We start from the raw sequence: 21288 nt of genomic DNA, 5'->3' as shown, positions 1-21288 counted from the left end.
CAAAATTATTATAATGAAGAAATAAATAATAAACTACATCTTGTTTCCCTTGTTATTAAGTTTGTTGTATTCAGTGTGGCAAGTTACAGCCGGTTTCAACATCACTCTTAGGATGTAGTGAGTCATCCTGGATTTCTTGTAGAAATTATGTGGAGTCTACTGACACAAAATTACTTGATGAACTCATATTTATAGAGTTGAAGACAGTATTTTTGTACTGTATTTTGTGATTGAAAATAAATCTTAAAAACCTAAATGTGGTTTTCTATTTCATTCTAATATATTGCTTTTATGCAAATTTTAGTTCCTATCTTCACTGTGAATGGGCCACAGAACAGCAGCTTTTGAAAGATAAAAGGATACAGCAGAAGATTAAACGATTCAAACTGAGACAAGCACAAAGAGCACACTTTTTTGCAGATGTAAGAGCAAAATTAATGGCATTATTATGAATTGAACTCTGAACATGTGATATTTTAAATTTTTTAAATATTTTAATCCTTTGAGTTCTAGTTCTAGTATTTCAAATCAATGTGACCCGCGTGAAGCATTTTTCTTCTAAAGTTCATTTGGAAACTAGTTAAAATGGAACACTGATAATTCAGATGCCATAAAAATGTATTTTTTAATTAGTATTTATGTCAGCACTTAAGAGTTGAATGCAGATGTGATAATCTCTCAAAGAATGTCAACAACTAAGTATTTCAAGGGTTGGAAAATGTAATTTTCCAAATAATTGGAAGATTTTCCATACATTAGATGTTTTACTTTTTTTCTTTCCCAGCACTGTGTCTGTTTGTACAAGGCATCAATATGAAGATTCTTTTTTTATTCCTTACTCAGTAGCCTGATAGGCTATCCTTTGCTGCTCTGAGTGGGTTTTTTTTTTTTACTTTAACTAAATCTTAGAGCAGCTTTTATTTTATTCATCCTCATGAACTTTTTTGAAATTGAAAAATTGAAAATTTTTTTTCAAAATTTTCCAAAAATTGAAAATATTTCATTTTTAATTTCTGTTTTCTGAGGCCACATGTGGCAGTTCTCAACAATTAATCCTGTCCCTGTGCCTGCACTGATCACTCCTCCCAGTGCTTGGGGATCACATGCGGTGCCCAGGATTCAACCCTGGTTCACCACTTGTAAGGCAAGCGCCTCACAATACTGTCTCTCTGGCCCTGAAAAAAAAAGTTTCAATTTTGAACAATGAAATTGTACAAACAGTTCAGCAGATTTTCATATATTCACTAGGTTTCCTAATGTTAACATTTAATCATGCTTGCTTTATCTTTTATATTCATTCTTCCTCTGCATTTCTTCCCCTCTTTCTCTCTCTGTCTTATCTTCATTCTGTCCCCGCTCCCTCTCTTTCAGGCTCCTTTCCAAACACACATCTCTTTTCTAAACCATTAGAAAGTAAGTTGCAAATACTTCAGTATTTATTTTCTGAGAATATTCTTTTACATGATGAAAGCATAATAAACATCCGTGTAGAACCACTTTCTCTTTCGCAGAACTTATGCATATTACACTTAATCATTCTGCTAATCATTTTCATGGCAAAAAGAATGTTGTGCCTGTGTGTTTATATCCTGATCCAGAATTCTGATCCAGAATTGCATGTTGTAATTTGTTCTCATCCTTAGTTTTTGTTTATATTTCAGCATTTTTTAAAAGAATATGATTGGCTTATCTCGTAGAATGTCCTTAAATTTGGAGTTGTTTGATTTTTCCTCAGGTCGGTCATGTTTTTAAAAGAACACAGAAATGATGCTGTATTCTCAGTGAATCATATCAGGAGCCACTCATTATTTACTTGTCCACTATTGGAGGCTTAACTTTAATCACGGCATTATAGTGGTGTAAAGATTTTTTTCCACCTGTATTTAGAGTTGTGTCCTAGCTACTTTAAGTGACTTGATGATTCTGGGCCAGAGAGATAGCTCATTGGGCTGAAGACTGTATTTTCATGCTAGGGACCCTGGTTTAATGCCTGTGGCACATACTACTTGAGCACTACCAGGAGTGCCCCTGAGCACCAAGCGAGAAGTAGATTGTAATTGTCAGTGTATGGATGTTCAACAGTTCTCAAAATGTTCTAGCCTCCTCGTTCTGATATAGAGGTTTCTAATGAGTTGAAGATCTTAGATATACAATATTTTGAATTTTTTTTCTATGATGTCCAACTTTTCTCATATAGTTACCCTATAGCTCACAATATAAGTTGGAGCAATATCGATTTCCTTACAGTACCACATTACCTTTCTGGTGTATTCTTTTTTTTTTTTATGTATCCTATATAAAAACATGCAAATTATTCTAAACACTCAGGAAAGATTTATGAGAGTCAAACCTAAATTAAAACAAAATACTATATTAAGAGATCTAAGCAGAGGAGAAGCAACAAAGATAATTGGGCAGAACTCTTTGAAAGTAGGTAGGCCTTTCAGGAATACGAAGGGATCAGCCTTGTCCATGAGAGGGAACAGCACTCTATTCAGAAGAGTAAAGAACAGGTGTAAATACATGGCGATGTGGCAAAACATGGAGCTTGAAAAGTGGCATTTTATTCCTGGAGCATAAAATCTGGAGTACCGCTGTGTCAAACAACTGTAGGGAAGATGGAGCAAAATATAGAATCCCGTTTACTTGACAATAACTAATGTGGATGTGATCCTCAAGCAGAATCAATAAAGGATTTGAAGCAAGAGGACAGTATCTAAGATTTATATTTGAGAAAGTTTGCTCCGGGGACAATGGGGAAATGGAGTAAAGGAAGGCAAGACAGTAGGTGAAGACTAATTTTTTTGTAAAGCTTCAAATTAGAAGCAGTGAAACTGGAAGCAGGAAGGAGAGAAGGGTTGGGTCAGAGATGCTGCTCTGTGGGAGAGTGCGTGATTCACAGGTAAGAGACCCGAGTTCAATTCCAGCATCAAAAAATTAGAAGAGAAATGGGATTCTCTGTTTGGGGCGTTTTTTTTTTTAACTGGCGATAGAACTTGGTGGAGGCTTCTGAAGAGTAAATTAGTACATTGGAAGTAGTTCAGGTAGTTTTGCATTGAGCTAGATGAACGGACCTTAAAAACTAAGTCTTTAAACAAATTAAATTTAGAAAGGGAACAGGAACCATGAAAAAATAGAGTTTGAGGGGTCAGTGATATGCTCAGTGATTGAGTGTATACTCAACATACCTCAAAAGTATGTGTGATCCCTGGCACAGCAAGTGAAAGAGATGAGTATACCAGTAATACGAGTGGTCTTTTATGCCTGAGGAAAAGGAGGGGGAGGGGCTGAAAAGGCTGCTGTTAGAACAATTTTAAAGAACTTACTCTCTAGAACACTTTGATGTCTGGAGTACTTTTTTTGATTTTTTTTTAGCTCGTTTAAAGTTATTTGGTTGATGTTAAATGTAAAGAAATAGGCAAATAACCTAGATTCTTTTGAAAACTAAAATGAAATGCAAGTGTTTCTCTTTTTTCCTTTGGTAATTTAATTGAGATGCAGCTTACATATTCTATAGTGAAGAGCTAATTTGTCTTTGTTTTACGTTTATGCTCCTCTTTCTGCTTTGTCAGATATTGTTTATTTATTTTTTTTACTGTTTTAGATGGAAGAAGAACCATTCAACCCAGACTATGTTGAAGTAGACAGAGTATTAGAAGTTTCTTTCTGTGAAGATAAAGATACTGGTGAGGTAAATATTTGGTAAAATATTTAAGAAAAATTTGAAACACTTGCAGATTATTGTCTGTTTTTTAAAAGTTAGGACCTGGGGCTGGAGCACAGCAGTTAGAGTGTTTGCCTTCCACGGGGCCAACCTGGGTTCGACTCCCAGCATCCCATATTGTCACCCAAACTTCGCCAGGAGTAATTCCTGAGTGCAGAGCTAGGAGTAACCCCTAAGCATCACTGGGTGTGACCCAAAAAGAAAAAAAAAGTGAAGATCTTAAAATACAAAAATGTTTAATTTGTTTTTTTAATGTACATTGGAGTACTTACACTCTATTCTCAATTTACTATATATCTTAGTTTTGTAAAAACTTAAAATTGTAAAAAAAACTTTTTCTTTTACAGCCTATTATTTACTACTTAGTAAAGTGGTGCTCATTACCTTACGAAGATAGTACTTGGGAATTAAAAGAAGATGTAGATCTTGCAAAAATAGAGGAGTTTGAACAGTTGCAAGCTTCAAGGCCTGACACAAGACATTTGGTAAGAATATGTCATAGCAATTTTGTGGACCTTAGCACTTCCTTAATTAGCAGATTTAATTTAATCTTTGAATTGTTATATTTAGTCTTTGACAATATTAAAATTTTGATATTGTTACAGGATATCAGTTATATGTTTATTTCTCCTTTAATCAATATTGCAGCTTTCAATTATTGTCAGTGATTCTGTACTGAACCTTGAGCTTTCTTGTACAAGTTTCTGGAAGATAAACTGGAAATATGATTGCTTAATTAGATCACATGTGCATTGAATGTTTTGATACACATTTTCTTTCAAAAATCCCTTCAGAGTGTGCATACTTTTGTGGGGGGAGTGGAGCAGCGGGTGTTGGGCCATAGCTGACAATGTTCAGGGTCTACTTCTGGCTCTGTGTGTGGGTATCACTCCTGGTGCTGCTTAGGGGACTAGAATGTGGTATTGGGGCTCATCTCTGAGGTTCAGTGCAAATGCTAAAACTGATCTGCCAGATGTAGGGTTCAAACCCTTCACTACTCAGTCCACCATTAATGATACAGGTTTGTGTCAAGATATTTTTAGCGAAACCCATCTGTTTCAAAGTTTGTTTTTTCTAATTCGCTCATGTATGGAGTCATTTATCTTATTTGGGGTTGCTTTCCGAGGAAATTATTCTGTTTGGAGTTTGGAGTTTGTGTGTCGTAGAATGAGGGGTCAGAGAAATAGTATAGTTGGTGAGACACTTGCCTAGTATACAACTAACTCAGATTCGGTTCCCAAGCCCCACTAGGAGTGACACATGAGCACAGAGCTAGGGGTAAGCTAAGCCCTGAGCATAGCTAGGTGTGGTCCGTCCCCTCTCCCCCAATAATTACAAGACAGATCTGTGGGGGTTGAAATGAAATAACAAGCTGTATGTCTTCAAAATGCACAGTTGAATCAGTTTTGACATGAAGCCATCATTCCCAAAAGTATTAGTATTCCATCACTCCCGAAGGTTTCTTCATGTCCCTTTGTTCTCTTCCTTTCTAATCTTCCTTTTCCCACCCCAGGCAATTAATAGCTTTTTTTTTTAATATCACTCATCATTATTCTAAAAACTTGTACTTTTATATAAATAAGTAGTGTGTTCTTTTTCAGTGTGACTTTCTATATGGAACAGAATTATTTTGAATTTCATGTTCTTTCATGGATTGATAGTTCCTTTTTATTACTGAGTAGTGTTGTACTACAGTGTATGTAGCATACTGTTCACAATATACCTGTTCATCTCTTTTTTTTTTTTTTTGCTTTTTGGGTCACACCCGGCAATGCACAGGGGTTACTCCTGGTTCTACACTCAGGAATTACTCCTGGCGGTGCTCAGGGGACCATATGGGATGCTGGGATTCGAACCCGGGTCGGCCGCATGCTAGGCAAATGCCCTACCCGATGTGCTATCACTCCAGCCCCCTATACCTGTTCATCTCTTGATGAGTGTTTATATTCAGTGTAGAAATAGGGCTGCAATGAATATCAGTATAGAAGTCTAGATACGTACTTTTATTTCTCTTTGGTAAATCCCTAGTAGTAAAGTAAATGGGTCATTTGGTAGGTATATGTGTAACTTTTTAACAAACTCATAAATTATTGGCTAGTGTTTTTCTCTAAGTCTGTGGCTATCTTAACAATTTCATTAGGGGCTGAAGAGATAGTATAGTGGGAATGAATGAAGTGTCCTTTTATGTATGCAATATGTTCTGCCTTGCATGTAGCCAACCCAGGTTTGATCCTTGATCCCTGGCACTCCATATAACCCCCCAGTTCCCACTAGGAGTGATCTCTAAGCACAGAATTAGAATTAAACCCTGAGCACTGCCATTTGTGGCCCCCTCCTCCCAAAAATATACCTTTTGAAGAGCAAAACTAATTTTGATAAAGATTAGTCTATTTTACAGATCATGCTTTTTATATTATATCTAAGTTGTCTAACCTAAATTCACAAGTTTTCTCTCCTGTGAGTTTTTTTGGGAAGTTTTGTAGTTTTAGATATTATTTAGTTCTTTGATTGATTTCAAATTAATTTTCATGTATAATATGATAAAAATTCTTAATTTTTGCTATGACATATATGCTTATTTTTACGCTAGTATTATTTTGGTATTTTTTTTAAAGGGGAGAAGAGCAAACTTTAAAAAAAAAAAAACTCCCCTTCTCCATGAGCAAGAGTCATACATATGCTTGATCATCATGCTTGCACAATATTTTCATTGGTGATCACCAGGGATCACATCTTTTTCAGTTGTGGTCTTGCACGCAGGCTCACTGATGAGCTCAATCCTTCATTTTAAATACTCATGTGACTTCTGTGTCTTACACTACTGACTGTGATGACTGGAGGTAGTGCTAGGGATCCTGGCAGCATAGCCACTGAGGCCATGCCAGCAACAAATGGAATCAGAATCCCACCTCATGCTTATAAGACAAGAATGAGTCTAGGGGGCTGGAGCGATAGCATAGCAGGTAGGGTATTTGCCTCGCACGCGACCAACCCAGATTCGATCCCAGCATCCTATATGGTCCCCTGAGCACCACCAGGGGTGATGCCTGAGTGCAGAGCTAGGAGTAACCCCTGTGCATCTCCAGGTGTGACCCAAAAAGAAAAAAAAAAGAGTAGAAATCAAGTATAAATACTCCAACTTTCTTTTTATTTTTTCAAGGTTTTTAGTATATTTCTGCTCTATTAATTTCCATGTAGTCTTAGATTCAGCATATCAATGTTTTTGAACACCTTGCTAGGATTTTGGTTGGATTATATTGGATATATTGCTCTTTGGGGGGGAGAATTAATAAAAACGGTGAATCTTTGAATGCACAAACACAATAAAAGTTTACACTTAGTTAAGACTTTGCTTTTTTTCCTCTTTTGTCCTTTTAAATATATATATTATTCTTATGCAAGTTTTGAGGTTTTCCCCTAAAAACCTGAGAACTTTAGGGTCTTAGAGGTTTTGTGGTGGTTTATTTTGGGTGTTATACTTATTGGTGCTGATTGCTACTCTTTGGGGTTTACTGCCGAGATTCTTAAGGGATCATGTTAGGCTATGGATGGAACCCAGAGCTACTGTATGCAAAGGATGCTCTTCTATCTCCCCAGCCCTGAATTGTTGTTTTTGTTGGTTTTTAATTTGGTTATAGTTTTGCTGTAGAGGTGGTAGTGCTGGACCTGATTTTGCTGTGTGTGGCCTGGTTTTGCCAAGGCCACATATGTAGATAGCATATGCACTACCTATCCTTGGAGCTGCGTGTTTTGTTCCTTTTTTAAAAGTATTGCTGCAGTATCTGTGAAAAATTTGTATACTTATTTGTAACATGCATCCTTGCTAAAACCTTATTTTACCTGTTTTTGCTAGATTTCACAGAATTTTTTGTTTCATTTTTGGTCCATACCCATGGTACTCAGTGTTTACTCCAGACTCAGCACTCAGGGATCATCCCTGGGTTAGACTCGGGGAATCTTTGTGGGGTGTTAAAGGTTAAACCTGAGTTAGCATGTGCAATACCAGAGCCTTACCCATCATACTCCACTATGGCCCTAGTTTTTGCTTTTTGGATCACACTTGGCAAAGTAGGGTTTACTCCTAGCTCTGCACTCAGAAATTACTCCTTGTGGTGCTTGGGGGACCATATGGGATGCTGAGGATCGAACCCAGGTCAGCCACGTGGAAGGCCAGTATCCTGCCCACATTAAGATATTGCTCAGGCCCCTCATGCCATAAATTAAGATACCTTTGCTTTGTCCTTTCCAGTGTTGATAACATTTATTTCTTGCTGAATTGCACTTGTTATAAACTGCAATACAACTTTGAATAGAATTAGTGTTAGTAGATAGCTTTGATTCTCCCTGATCTTAGGGAGAAATCATTCAGTCTTTCACCATTAGTCATAATAATTAATTTTGGCTTTTTCAGAGATGTACCATGTCTGATTGAGAAATTTGTGCCTATTCGATGTTTAATGAGTTTTTACCAAACTGATTTTTTTCCATTTCTTTTTCTGCATCTGTTGAGATTTTTATCTTTGATTTCTAGTTTATTGATCAGCTGGTTAATTAGCACATTAAACTTAACATTCTCGCAAAACATACTGCTTGGGAGCCAGGGATGTAGCTCAAAGGGATGGAGCACCGGCTTGAACTGGTGCTTTAACTCCCGACACCACTTGCCTTCCAAGTACAGCATCCTGTAACTCTGGTAGATTGTACTGCCCAGTACCACTGGGAAGGCTCAAAAAAAAGATAAACTCAATTGTTTTTTAAAAAGACAAACTTTTATGTGTATCATTAGATTTCATGTGCTAGATTCTATTATGTATTTTATATCCTGTTCATAAAGGATATTGATACATAGTTTTCATGCAGTATTGTCTGATTTTGGTACCAGGGCTTCAGAAAGTAATCTGTAGGATACACCTTCCTCTTCATTTTTTGGAAGTGTTTTATGTAGAAGTGGTTTGGTCTTGAGATACTTGTTATACTTTCATTATGACACCACATAATGTTTTGCTTCTATAATTATTTTTAAGACAATGATTTTACTATGTATGAGAAGAATGAAAAAACCTGAAATACATTATTCTTTACTTTTTCACAAAGGATCGTCCTCCCTCTAATATTTGGAAAAAAATAGAACAATCCAGGGACTATAAAAATGGCAATCAACTCAGGGAATATCAACTGGAAGGACTCAACTGGCTCTTGTTCAATTGGTACAATAGGTATGTCAAATCTTAATAGGAGAAAAATTGACTGTGCTGTTAAGATTTGGGTTAGTATATTGCATTAAATATGTGCAGATCAAAAAAGAAGAAAGCAAATATATCAAAATGAATTAATTCATTGTTTTATTAATTATTATATTATTTGCCTTTTATTATATGCCAAGTTGTTCTAAATGCTTTATGGAATCTTTCCTCACTTTATTTTTGTTTTTGCTATGGGTTCCTTCTGGCTCTGCACTCAGGAATTACTCCTGGACGTGCAAGGAGGACCATATGATATGCTAGAGATCAAATCCAGATTGGCCTTATGCACCCTAAATGCTGTGCTTTTGCTGTATTCCTTACCTCACTTTTTTTCTGGATTAAAAAAAAATGATTTTTTAAAGGAAGTAAAAATTGATGCCATGGTTGAGATAGTAATCTATATGAATAAGCAATATATAGACACTGTTATTAGTATTAGCAAAATAAGGTGGAGCTTTGGAAACCTGTTATCTGTACATTGCTCTTTGGTTTGTATATTTTCTTACTATTAAATCATCATTTTCCCCAAAAGGACCTTTCAGGGTCAGAGAAATGTTACCCGGGGGTAAAGTGCTTGCCTTGCATATGGCTGATCCCTGTTTATTCCCTGGCACCACGTGTGGTTCTGTTTGAAAAGCCAGGAGTCACTCTTAAACATAAAATCAGGATTAATGCTTGCATACCCTGGGTATAACCCAAAAAAAATGCTTTAAAAAGTTCCAGGTAAAACAATTTATTATTTTTAAAATTTTGGTCTTTCTTCAGTATCTCTTTCCATTGCTTGTATTGTTTTTTAAGATGGCTTTCAGCTTCTCCTTTAGCCCTTTATCACAGCCCTCCCAAGCCACCCGGGTATGTACTACCTGGGTAGTCCTGGGTAGACAGAGCTGCAGCACGCAACAGCCCTGCACACAGACCCTCACACTGAACCAAAAACTTGACTGTCTGAGACTCTCTCTGATGGGACTCTGGTCTCCTGAGCACTTCTTGGGAGGACTCCTCAAAATAAACTAGAATAGTAATATTTTGTTTGGGGGTAACACCCAGGGGTGACCAGGGCTTACTTCCCCAAAAACTGTACTATGCATGTGGTTTCCTAATTTCCCAGTTGGTGGTGTTCTTCTTACTTAAGTTCCTTTGCTGTGCCCTGTGGCAAAATCTTACTGATTATTGACCTTCTGCTTAACTTCTCCTACACCCCCTTTGACTTTTGTTTGCTTTGTTTGTTTTGGGGGGAAGGTTGGTTTTGGGGGATAGGGGTATCCTCAATAATGCTGAGGCTCTTCCAGCTGCCATACTAGGGTATCGGTCACTCCTGTTGCTCAGGGATTTATCTTCGGCCTGCTGTGTGCAAATCATGTGTTCCAGACAGCTGAGCTCTCTGTGTTCCCGCTTTTTTCTCTTGCTTTCTCTCTCTCTCTTTTTTTTTTTCCTTTTTGGGTCACACTCGGCACTGCACAGGGGATACTCCTTCCTCTGCACTCAGGGATCACTCCTGATGGTGCTCAGGGGACTGTATGGGTTGCCGAGGAATGAACCCAGGTCGGCCTCCTTGCAAGACAAACGCTCTCCCTGCTGTACTATCAAGTTGGGCCCCCCCACCTTAACCTTTTTTTTTTTTTTGAAGTTTTTTTTTCTCATCTCTTTTAGCCCAATATATACTTACTAATAACAACTTTTCTAACAAATTTATTACTGATGATTCCTAGTTGGCCATATTTCATAACCATTTGTGAGACTTTTATATATTGGACTTTGGGCCACAAACAGTGGTGTTCAGGACTTAACTTCTGGCTGTGCATGCTCAGGGCTATGTTTGGTGTTGGAATTCAAACCTGGGTAGGTTACATAGTAAGCACATACCAGGCTGTGCTGCGTCCTTAACCCGAAGCCTCTTTTTTTCAGTTACTGCTGTTTTACCCTCTTACATAGTCTCAGATATGTAGGGAAAGGCCATGACTTCCTGTTTCTTTGAAGCTTTCAGGCTCTCTAATGCAGAGCAAGGTTAAAACCATTGCCTTGTTTCTGTTCCTGTGACAGTACATTGTGTGACTATTTGCATGTCTGCTTTTCTGATGCAAGGAAGCCAGAGAACATATTCTATTCTTTTGTATCCTGTCTCACATTGTCCCCAAGAGTGAGAAGGTATTTACTAAATGCCTGCTGAACAAATACTCTATGTAGCTTGCTTTGGTCTTACTGTTTCTTTCTTTAAAAATCAGGGCCAGAGAAATAGTACAGGAGGTAAGGCACGTGCCTTGCCGTGTGACTGTGGTGACACCCTTGGTTCACGTCCCACATATGGTCCTCTGAACACTGCCTGGAATAACCCCTGACTACCCCAAGATATGACCTCAGCCCCCTTCCTTCCTCGCCCTCCCCCTCCCCACACACAGCTTGTCAGACACCCAGGCTGAATACAGGCTTTGCATTAGGAGCCTGGGTTCAATTCCTGTCATCTCATGGCCCCCCAAATACTGCCAAGTGTGGCCTCAATACAAAAAAAGACAAAATTAAACATCTTATATTTTTATTTTGTAATTTAACAAGTTACAGTTTTTCCTTTGCATGAGTGTAATGAAATTGTAATGTTTAGTGTATTTGGTCTGTATTTCAACTAACTGCAGTCTGTATTTCAACTTGATCTTTGGTCATGTTTGTGTGTTTATCTTTAAAAACATCATAGTATATTGAAAACCCCAATATATTCATGGATCTATTTATTTCAGACGAAACTGCATTTTAGCAGATGAAATGGGTCTTGGCAAAACCATTCAGTCAATTACATTCCTCTACGAAATCCTTTTGACTGGTATAAGAGGACCTTTCCTCATCATTGCTCCACTTTCTACTATTGCCAACTGGGAGAGAGAATTTCGTACGTGGACAGATATTAATGTTGTGGTTTACCACGGGAGCCTAATTAGCAGGCAAATGATACAGCAATATGAGATGTACTTCAGGGATTCACAGGTATGTGATTGATACTTTTTTCATTGTCTCAAAGGTCAGGTTTGAAAGGAATAAGCAGTGCATACTAATTAATTGCTTTCAAATTAAGGATGGATGTGAATTGCCTAGTTAGATCTTGGTTCATCTCTTAATCATGTTTATTTTACAGTAAAATTTAACTGCTTGATGAGTATAAGGTTTATCGCTCATTCACTGTAATCAATTCATTGATTCATAAACTTGTACAAATTTTATTGTATCCTTTTTGTTTTAATTAGTATTTTTAAATGTAAGTTAAATTTCTCTCTATCCTCCAGACCTTTTATACTCCACTTAACAAATTTAAATTTCCAGTGAGTGCCATGGATTTAAGTGTGTATTTATATGAAGCCATAGTTTTTGTTTTATGTATTGATGTAGCCATACTGTTAACTTTTTCCTCTCAGATTGGTCATTTCACTACTCTAATAGTGTAATGCTGTTGTCTCCTTTGTATCTTGGAGGCCCATTTTGATTGGCCACTTAATCTTTAGGGCAGATTTCTTAATTTTTTTTGCTAAATATAGTAATAATCATAAAATTAATAATATTATAAGAAAGAATTTTTTAGCAGAAAGGTAAAAAAATGTAAAGTGCGAAGTTGTAGTTTTGAATAGCAGTCACATGACTTTTCAAGCAAAGTTATCAAGTATGAAGGGCTGGAGACATAGCACAAGCATGAAGGCACTTAACCTTGCATGCAGCCAAGCCAGGTTGCTCTGTGGCAGTGCATGGAGTCCCCTGAGCACTGCCAGGAGTGATCCCTGAGCACAGAGCCAGAAGTTGCTCATCCTCCCCCCACCTCCCCAAATGGGCAGGTAGCTCACCCAAGTAAGTAGAGCATATGTCTGGAATTGTGAAGTTCACTTTTTGGCACCAAATGCCCCCCAAAGTACTGCCAGGAGTGGTTCTGATGGTGGTCTCTAACAGCCTGTTTTGTTGTTCCTTTAAACTTTATTTTTTTGGGGGAGGCGGCTTTTTTTATGGGGATAACTCCTGGCTCTACATTCAGGAATTACTCCTGGTCGTGCTCAGGTGTATCAGATGCCGGGGGTCAAACTTGCATCAGCCACATGCAAGGCCTGACCTCACAGCTACTCTTTAAAAATTGCAGAGGTTTTCTCATAGCCTACAATGGCTGTCTCTTGCCATGACAGCCCCTTAATCAGCCGCTTACTCTCCTCTCCTCTGACGTTCCTCCTACCACTATAGGAAAAGGTAGTATGTTTCTCAGTGAATTCAGGACACTTCTTTTCTCAAAACTCTTGATTACTCTAATAGCTTCTTAGAAGAATTCAAAGTACCTACATGCTTTCAAACCCCTTTACAATATCATCCCTTCCACTCTCTGGATTGTTGCTACTCTGACTTTCTGGCTGTGTTTATAAACAGTAGTCCCACATTAGGGCTGTCATACTTGGTACTTACTCCAAGAGTGCTTTTCTCTCTAAATCTTCAAAGAACAAAGCTTTCTCCCTCATCATCAGGACTGTGCTCAGGCACTACTCAGGCATGACCTCGCAGCTACTCTTTAAAAATTGCAAAGATTACTTACCCACATCCTTAATTGGTTTGCTTTCTGGGGACACAACTGCACTATTCGGTGCCAGGGATTGAACTTGGGGCTCCTGCATATAGATGATGCACTCCCGCTCTCTAAGACATCTGCCCAGCCAACCCCATATTTATGATTTCACATCTATCTTTCATTCCATCATCCTTTTTGGTTTTTTGTTTTACTTAAGTTGTTTTCCTTAATGATTATTTCCTACATTTGAATCTTTGCAATATTGTTTCACTTGGATAATTTTGTGGTGGTCACATCTGATAATGCTCAGGGATTACTTCTGGTAGTGTTTGGGGAACAATATCCAAACACTGTGGGGGATTGAACCTGGATCTGCTATGTGCAAAGCAAACACCTTATTTGCTATATTATCTCTTCAGCTCTTGGATATTTTTTTCTTTGGTTATTTTTTGTTTTGGGGGCCACATGCAGTTGTTCTCAGGGGCTACTCTTAACTCTTTGCTCGGTATTGGTTTCGGTGGATTCAGGGGACTGTGCCGTGCTGGACATTGGACTGGCATGCACCCAGACCTGTGAGCTATATGTACCCCGGCCCTTGGGTAATACTTGCTGCTATAGCTCCAGCAACTTGAGCAGAGCCTGGCACATTTATTGAGCATATTTATTCAATAAATAAGCTTGGTTAGTTAATGTTGCCATTACTTACCTACTATTCTCTGTATATATGCACACACATAAATCATGCTATTACACATGTTCTATATAAATAATAAACATACTGAAATTTGGTGGCCAGATTTTATAGTGATCTTTTCTTTCTTCACCTAAAATTGTTACTCCAACTTTTAAAGTTATAAAATATTTTATCAGGAAATATTTCCCAAGGCCGGTGTGATAGCAGAGCAGGGAGGGCGCTTGCCTTGCACGCAGCCAAACAAGGTTCAATCCCCGGCATCTCCATATGGTCCCCAATACACCTCCACAAGAAATTTCTGAGTGCAGAGTCAGGAGTAACCCCTGACCATCGCCAGATGTATCCCAAAAACAAAAATAATAGTACTTTGATGTAATTATAAACCATTCAGTTGTGTAGGAATAATTCCTTTAAAACAAGGATCTAACATGATTTTGATGCTAAGATTTCTTATTTAAAAAAAAATCTTTTCATTTAATCACTGTGAGATACACTGTTACGAACTTGTCTGTGATTGGGTTTCAGTCATAAAATGTTTCTTCACCCACCCCTTCACCAGTGTACATTTCCCAGCACCAGTGTCCCCAGTTTCCCTTTTGGGTGCCATATGACAGACACTCCCTGCTTCCCCACACCTTTGGTACATTATGGTTCACATTACAAATACTGAAAGGTTATCATGTATATCCCTTTACCTCCTTTCAGCACCCAGTTCTTGTCCTGAGTGATCATTTCCAACTATTATTGTGGTCCCTTCTCTGTCCTAACCGCCTCTCCCCCCCACCCTCCAGCTTCCAACCATGGACCAGTTCACGTGGCCCTCATTCATACTGTCCTTGGGTATTAGTCTCATATTATGTTCATTTTTTTCATATCCTACAAATGAAAAAAATTTCTCATTTTTAATCTTATCTTTGCAAATACAAACATGTAACTATTAAGCAAATGTTGTAAGATAACTGTTAATGCTTTTTGACAGGAATTTAAATTTTAACCAACACCGGAATTTAAATTAAAGTAGATTGTAATATTCTAAAGAAATTATTGTGTTTGGTAATAAATTTCTAGGGGCGTATCATTCGAGGAGCTTACAGATTCCAGGCTATCATAACCACTTTCGAAATGATTCTTGGAGGCTGTGGAGAGCTTAATGCAATTGAATGGCGATGTGTGATTATTGATGAAGCACATAGGTTAAAAAACAAAAATTGCAAACTTCTAGAAGGTCTGAAACTTATGAACCTGGTAGGTAACTTACCCTCATTATGACTTAATTCATTTTCCTAACAAAATAGTAAGAAAGAGGGAGAGAGAGCCCTAATACTAAAAAATTGTGGGATTTTGTTTGTTTCTAGGAGAATAGATACGTGTGTGTGTGTGTGTGTGTGCATACCTGTTTTTACCTGTTTTAATTAAGGCTATTTTGCTTTGAGGGAGAAAAGCGCATCTCATTTGTCTTCTGAGATTTAAGATACCGTTTTCTTTTGTGGCCACAATGGTGGTGCTCAAGGCTGTGGTGCTCGCTGTGTCTTCTGGCAGTGCCGTGGGGACAGTGCAGTGATGGAGATTGTTAGTGCCCCCTGCAGGAAGAGCAGAGCATATACTCCAGCCCATTGAATTCCCTGAGAGGCCCCAGACTTGAAGTTGTCTTTCTGCTCTTTCCTCCAAAAAGCTTTGGGTTAATGAGAATAAAATGAAGAGAACCCCAGTGGACTGTACACAGTTTAAATGAAGATTGACTCCTTTCTCAAAAGCTCTCTCAAAGGGCCGGAATGCACACCCTAATGCATACGGCCCCAGTCTGATCCTCAGTGCCGCATGGCAGACTGAGCCAGTGCTGCCAGGGCCAGCTCTTACTGGCCAAATGCACTGCTGCATGCGGCCATTGTAGTGTCCAAGCACCATCGGCATGGCGTGGCCCTACTGCAGCCATGCCTTGTGTTGCTGGGCGAGAGCAGTGAACCCTGAGAGTGAACCGTAGGCATTCCTGAGTGTGGAAGGCCTCAGGAAAAACCCTTTCATTGAATCATGATAATGGATTAAAGTTACTCTGCAATTCTATATGCTTAGTATATATTGCTATGATGAATGAGTGGAATTCAAGCTGATTTAGGGAAGCAGGGCTGGGCCACACTTTGCTGTGCTCAGGGATCATTCCTGTGGGTTTGGGGGTCCATTGGGTGCCAGGGATCCAACCTGATACTCTGTTTGACTCCTACTTCATTCCCATTCCCAGTTCCACTCTTTTTTTTTTTTTTTTTTGCTTTTTGGGTCACACCTGGCAATGCACAGGGGTCATTCCTGGCTCATGCACTCAGGAATTACCCCTGGCGGTGCTCAGGGGACCATATGGGATGCTGGGATTCGAACCCGGGTCGGCCGCGTGCAAGGCAAACGCCCTACCCTCTGTGCTATCTCTCCAGCCCCCCAGTTCCACTCTTTAATCCAATATGTCAGTTGGTGTAGGTTTCTCTACAGATATACACGCTTGTGTGCAGATATACAGACATATACAAATATTTAGATTAGGACTTCATGAAAATGGCTTTTACTATCATTATTATGCTTCTTAATTATACTTTAAAACTTTTATTTTAAAAGGATGAGTAGGTTGGTGCCAGAGGGTACGCCATTTACCTTACTTGCAAACAGCCCTTTCGTCCCCATATGCACCCCCACCCTTAGCCCTCCAGGAGTGATCCCTAAGTTCAGAGCTTGGAATCAGCCCTGTACATCAGTAGGTGTGCCCAAAACAAAACAAAAAAGACATGAATAGGAAAAATATATGCAAAGTAACACGAGAATGATGCAAATTGAAATTTGAGATTGATAGCTTTATAAAGTGCTTACGAATGTAAATAAAGCTTCCTGGGTAAAGATAATGAGTTGACTAAAGAAAATTGTGAGCAAAACATATACTTTTCAAACACTTATCATTAACCTTTATCAGATTTTAAAATAAATTTAGTATTGTTGTATTTTGATTTGAATTATTCTTGCTTCTATAGGAACACAAGGTGCTTTTGACTGGTACACCTCTCCAAAATACAGTTGAAGAACTGTTCAGTCTCTTACACTTTCTAGAGCCCTTGAGGTTTCCTTCTGAATCTACATTTATGCAAGAATTTGGGGATCTGAAAACAGAGGAACAGGTATCCTGCTGGTTTTTATAAATTGTTCATTACCTCTCATATTGTAATAATGTGCATGTATGTGTAACTGAGTGTCTGTGTATTTTAACTTGTCTTTCATCATTTTTTATACAGGTGCAAAAACTTCAGGCTATCCTAAAACCAATGATGTTGAGGCGATTGAAAGAAGATGTGGAAAAGAAGTTGGCACCAAAGGAAGAAACCATTATTGAAGTAGAGCTTACTAATATTCAAAAGAAATACTACCGGGCTATTTTGGAAAAGAACTTTTCATTTTTATCCAAAGGAGCAGGGCAGACTAATGTACCAAACTTGGTCAATACCATGATGGAGCTCAGAAAATGTTGTAATCATCCATATCTTATCAAAGGTAGCTAAGAAGGATTAAATATATATATATATATGTATATTCTTTTTATAACAAATACAAATAAAAAACAATAGAAGTTCAGATTTAGTAGACATTACAATGAGCCACAACCCCCCTCCACCCCCCAATAATTCTCCACTCTGGTATTCTGACGGATTAAAGATCCTTCAGTGACCAGGCCAAGGAGATAGACCAGATGGTAAATACCTTCCTAGCATGTATGATATTCTGAGTTCCATTTCCAGCATCACATGGTACTCTGACAGAAAGAGCCCTGGTGACTCCAGTGCATCAGTCTGACCAGTCAGCACCCCTTCAGAGCATTAGTGGAAATGGCCCAGGCCCCTGGAGCTGCACTAAGAAAAATTTTTAAAAAGGGCCACTATGAACTCAAGGGACAGTGTTCCATTTTGGTATACCAGACTTTAAGAGCAGGCATTGTGTTTATTCTAACACGAACTGTAATTAACTTCTCCGGTTTATTTCTCATTACCAAAAAGATAGAAATGCTCACCTTTGGACCTCCAGATTTACATTTTGTTTCTTTTCAGTTCAGGTTCCCCAGCTAATGTCTTTCCATTCCTATGCTTCAACGTTAACTTTTGTTTTTAGTTGAATCACCATGAGATAGAACATTACAAAACTGTTCATGGTTGGGTTTCAGTCGTGCAATGTTCCACATCCATCCTTCCATCAGTGCAGTTTCCGAGCACCAGCGTCCCCAGTTTCCCTCACACCCCTCCAAGCCAGCCCCCACCCCCACACCCTGTGTGTGCAGATTGCTTTTATTTAACATTCAGCAAATAAAAATTCATACTAGGTTTTAGGCCAGATACCAGGGGAGATTTAAAAGATGCACCTCTCTTTTCTCTTCTCTCTCTTCCTCTTGCATTTTAGGCATTGTGGTTTTCGATACAGATGCTGAAAGGTTTTCATGTGTATCTTTTTACCTACTTTCAACACTCAGTTCTTGTCCAGAGTGTTCATTTCCAGCTAATGTTGTCATAAAGAACCCTCCTCTATCTTGACTACTCTCCACCCCCACACCGTTGTGGTAATTTCAAACCATTGACTAGTTCTCCTGGCCCATTTTTTCCTGGCCTTGGCTATTAGTTTCATACTGTTCTGTTGTTTGGTGTTGTTGTTGTTGTTGTTTTATCTCACAAATAAATGCAGTCATTCTATATCATGCCCTCTCCTTCTGACTCATTTCACTCAGCATCATATTCCCCAAGTCTATCCATTTATAGGCAAATTTCATGACTTCATTTTTCCTAACAGCTGTGTAGTATTCCATTGTGTAGGTATGCCATTGCTTCTTTATCCATTCATCTGTTCTCGGGCACTCAGGTTGTTTCCAGATCCTGGCTGTTGTGAATAGGGTTGCAGTGAACATAGACCTGCAGGTGGTGTTTCTGCATTAACTTCTAAGGTCTTACTGGTTCTCTACCTTCCCCCTTTTGCAAAGCATATAGTGCCTTAGTGTCTTTCCACTTATTCCTGGGAGTGGATACTCGCCACCTGAATTTATCTGAGATCGGTCCATTTTTAGCCTAGTAGCTCCCTCACTTGCAGACTTCCCTTTTAATGTTTTCTGGTTTCCCTGTTTTGATAACCACAGGACACCCTGCATGTGAGATTGCTTATGATCACCCATTAGTGAAGATCACTAAGAGCATTAATTTAACATTCAGGAAAATAAAACTTCATACTAGATTTTAGGCCAGATACCAGGGGAGATTTAAAAGATGCTTAAGACTTTGTCTATATTCTCAATGGGATTACATTGTGGTGTTTGTGGGTTTTAGCCACAAAGACAAATAATTCACATTTATTTTAAATGTATATACTATTGACTATTTTATTTTGCTTTGGAGGCACATGCAGTGATGCTCAGGAGTAACTCCTGACTCTGCACTTAGGAAACTGGCAGGGCTCAGGGTGTGGGGGCTTGGGGTTGGACCAGAGATTAAAACCAAGTCAGCTGCATGCAAGGCAAGTGCCGTACCCCTGTACTATCTCTCCAGCCTCATGCCATTTGATAGTTTTAATGTGTTAATGAGGTGGAGAGGAGCCCTAATTCAGATTTTTCTTTTTTAACTAAGGCAGTTATGAGTTGCCTGCATTTTATCTTACCATTTCTTTGACAGGTGCTGAGGAGAAAATACTTGGAGAATTTCGGGACACTTATAATCCAGCTGCTTCTGATTTTCATCTTCAAGCAATGATCCAGTCTGCTGGTAAATTGGTTCTGATTGATAAATTGCTTCCCAAGATGAAAGCAGGCGGTCATAAAGTGCTCATCTTCTCTCAGATGGTACGCTGCCTTGACATCCTAGAGGACTATCTCATACATAAAAGGTAAGATAGAATTTATCCACTGTCTTATGCTCTGACTTATGCTCTGTTATATATAAGAAAGATATAAATCTATGTAAGTTGTGTATTAATTTAGGTTTTGTAGCACTATATTGTAATCCAAATTAAAGCATGCTCTCACTTTATCTAGATTTAAATCAGTGTTTATAGATTGTGTAGGATCTTGTGCCCGCTGTTGAAGTAGTAAGCAAGGCTAAGGATCTCGATCAAGAAAATTTTGGAAATTGATGGAAATAGATATTACCCATCAATTTCCAAATTGGAAACTAAGAATTTGTTTATTTGTATAGGCTTTGCTTGACTATACACATTAATGATGATGGCACTTTAAAAATATTTATAGCCATGTTTAAACTTGAACAAAGATGAATCAAGAGGCTTTTTGGGTATAATTTATTGCTTAATAAGAATCTGAATTTGCTGTACTTGGTCTTTTACTATATACTATTTAAACTTGTTTGTGCTGGTGGTAGCATCGTAACCCCAAAACTTATAAACATTTATACTCTTGTAAGCCAATAAAACATCAAATAAAGGACATCTTACCATTGAAAAATAAATATGTTCATGCTTTTATCTTCTGACTTGTTAAATATGTGTTTTTGCTTAGTTTTATTAGGTGTGCAGCAGTGATGTGTTTAAATATTATCTAATCAGTGTTTAGATAAGTAGGATAATATACACATGCTAGTTCAAGAGATCACTTGTGGTACAGTAAGATATCAACATTAATAAAATCTGAAGGTTGCACTGCAAATTTTTAGTTCGGTGACTTGTGACCCTTATAAAAAAGCATGTTTCTACCCGTTTATACTCTCAGAGATAGTGTTCATTTTCATTTTTATTTCTAGTTCCATTTTTAGGATGAGTGTTTCTTTCCTTCAGCCTCATTCCAAAATCTTTATGCATTCAACTTTTTTTTTGGTACTTGAATCATGATGATATACAGTTACAGAGTTGTTCAGGATTATTCAGTCATACAATGTTCCAACACAGTTCTGCCACCAGTGTACATTTCACACCGCCAATGCCCCAGTTTCCTGCTATATTCCCAAGTCTGCCACTATGACAGACACTTTCTCCCTCTCCCTCTCTCTCTCCGCTCTCTCTCTCTGCATTCAATTTCATAGCCTAGAAAATAACTTAAATTGCAGTATTTGTGAAGATGACTATTTTACTTTTTCTAAATCTCCTTAGACTTAAACCT

General features: G+C 38.3%; 1 protein-coding gene across 12 annotated transcripts in view; it reads left to right on the top strand.

Annotated features, from left to right (window-relative positions):
* CHD9 (chromodomain helicase DNA binding protein 9) overlaps positions 1-21288 on the top strand; it is a 230944-nt gene that overhangs the window by 147468 nt on the left and 62188 nt on the right. For all 12 annotated transcript variants that reach the window (XM_055145071.1, XM_055145070.1, XM_055145074.1 and 9 more), the window contains 9 exons: positions 305-422; positions 3605-3691; positions 4072-4209; positions 8819-8940; positions 11697-11940; positions 15249-15425; positions 17189-17332; positions 17447-17702; positions 19853-20063. In XM_055145071.1, coding sequence (XP_055001046.1) covers positions 305-422; positions 3605-3691; positions 4072-4209; positions 8819-8940; positions 11697-11940; positions 15249-15425; positions 17189-17332; positions 17447-17702; positions 19853-20063 — 1497 coding nt within the window. The remainder of the gene's footprint in view (positions 1-304; positions 423-3604; positions 3692-4071; positions 4210-8818; positions 8941-11696; positions 11941-15248; positions 15426-17188; positions 17333-17446; positions 17703-19852; positions 20064-21288) is intronic.

Source organism: Sorex araneus, chromosome 8 (genome assembly GCF_027595985.1).
Source record: "Sorex araneus isolate mSorAra2 chromosome 8, mSorAra2.pri, whole genome shotgun sequence".
NCBI classification, from domain to species: Eukaryota; Metazoa; Chordata; class Mammalia; order Eulipotyphla; family Soricidae; genus Sorex; species Sorex araneus.
This window is presented reverse-complemented; position numbering and strand designations above follow the sequence as displayed.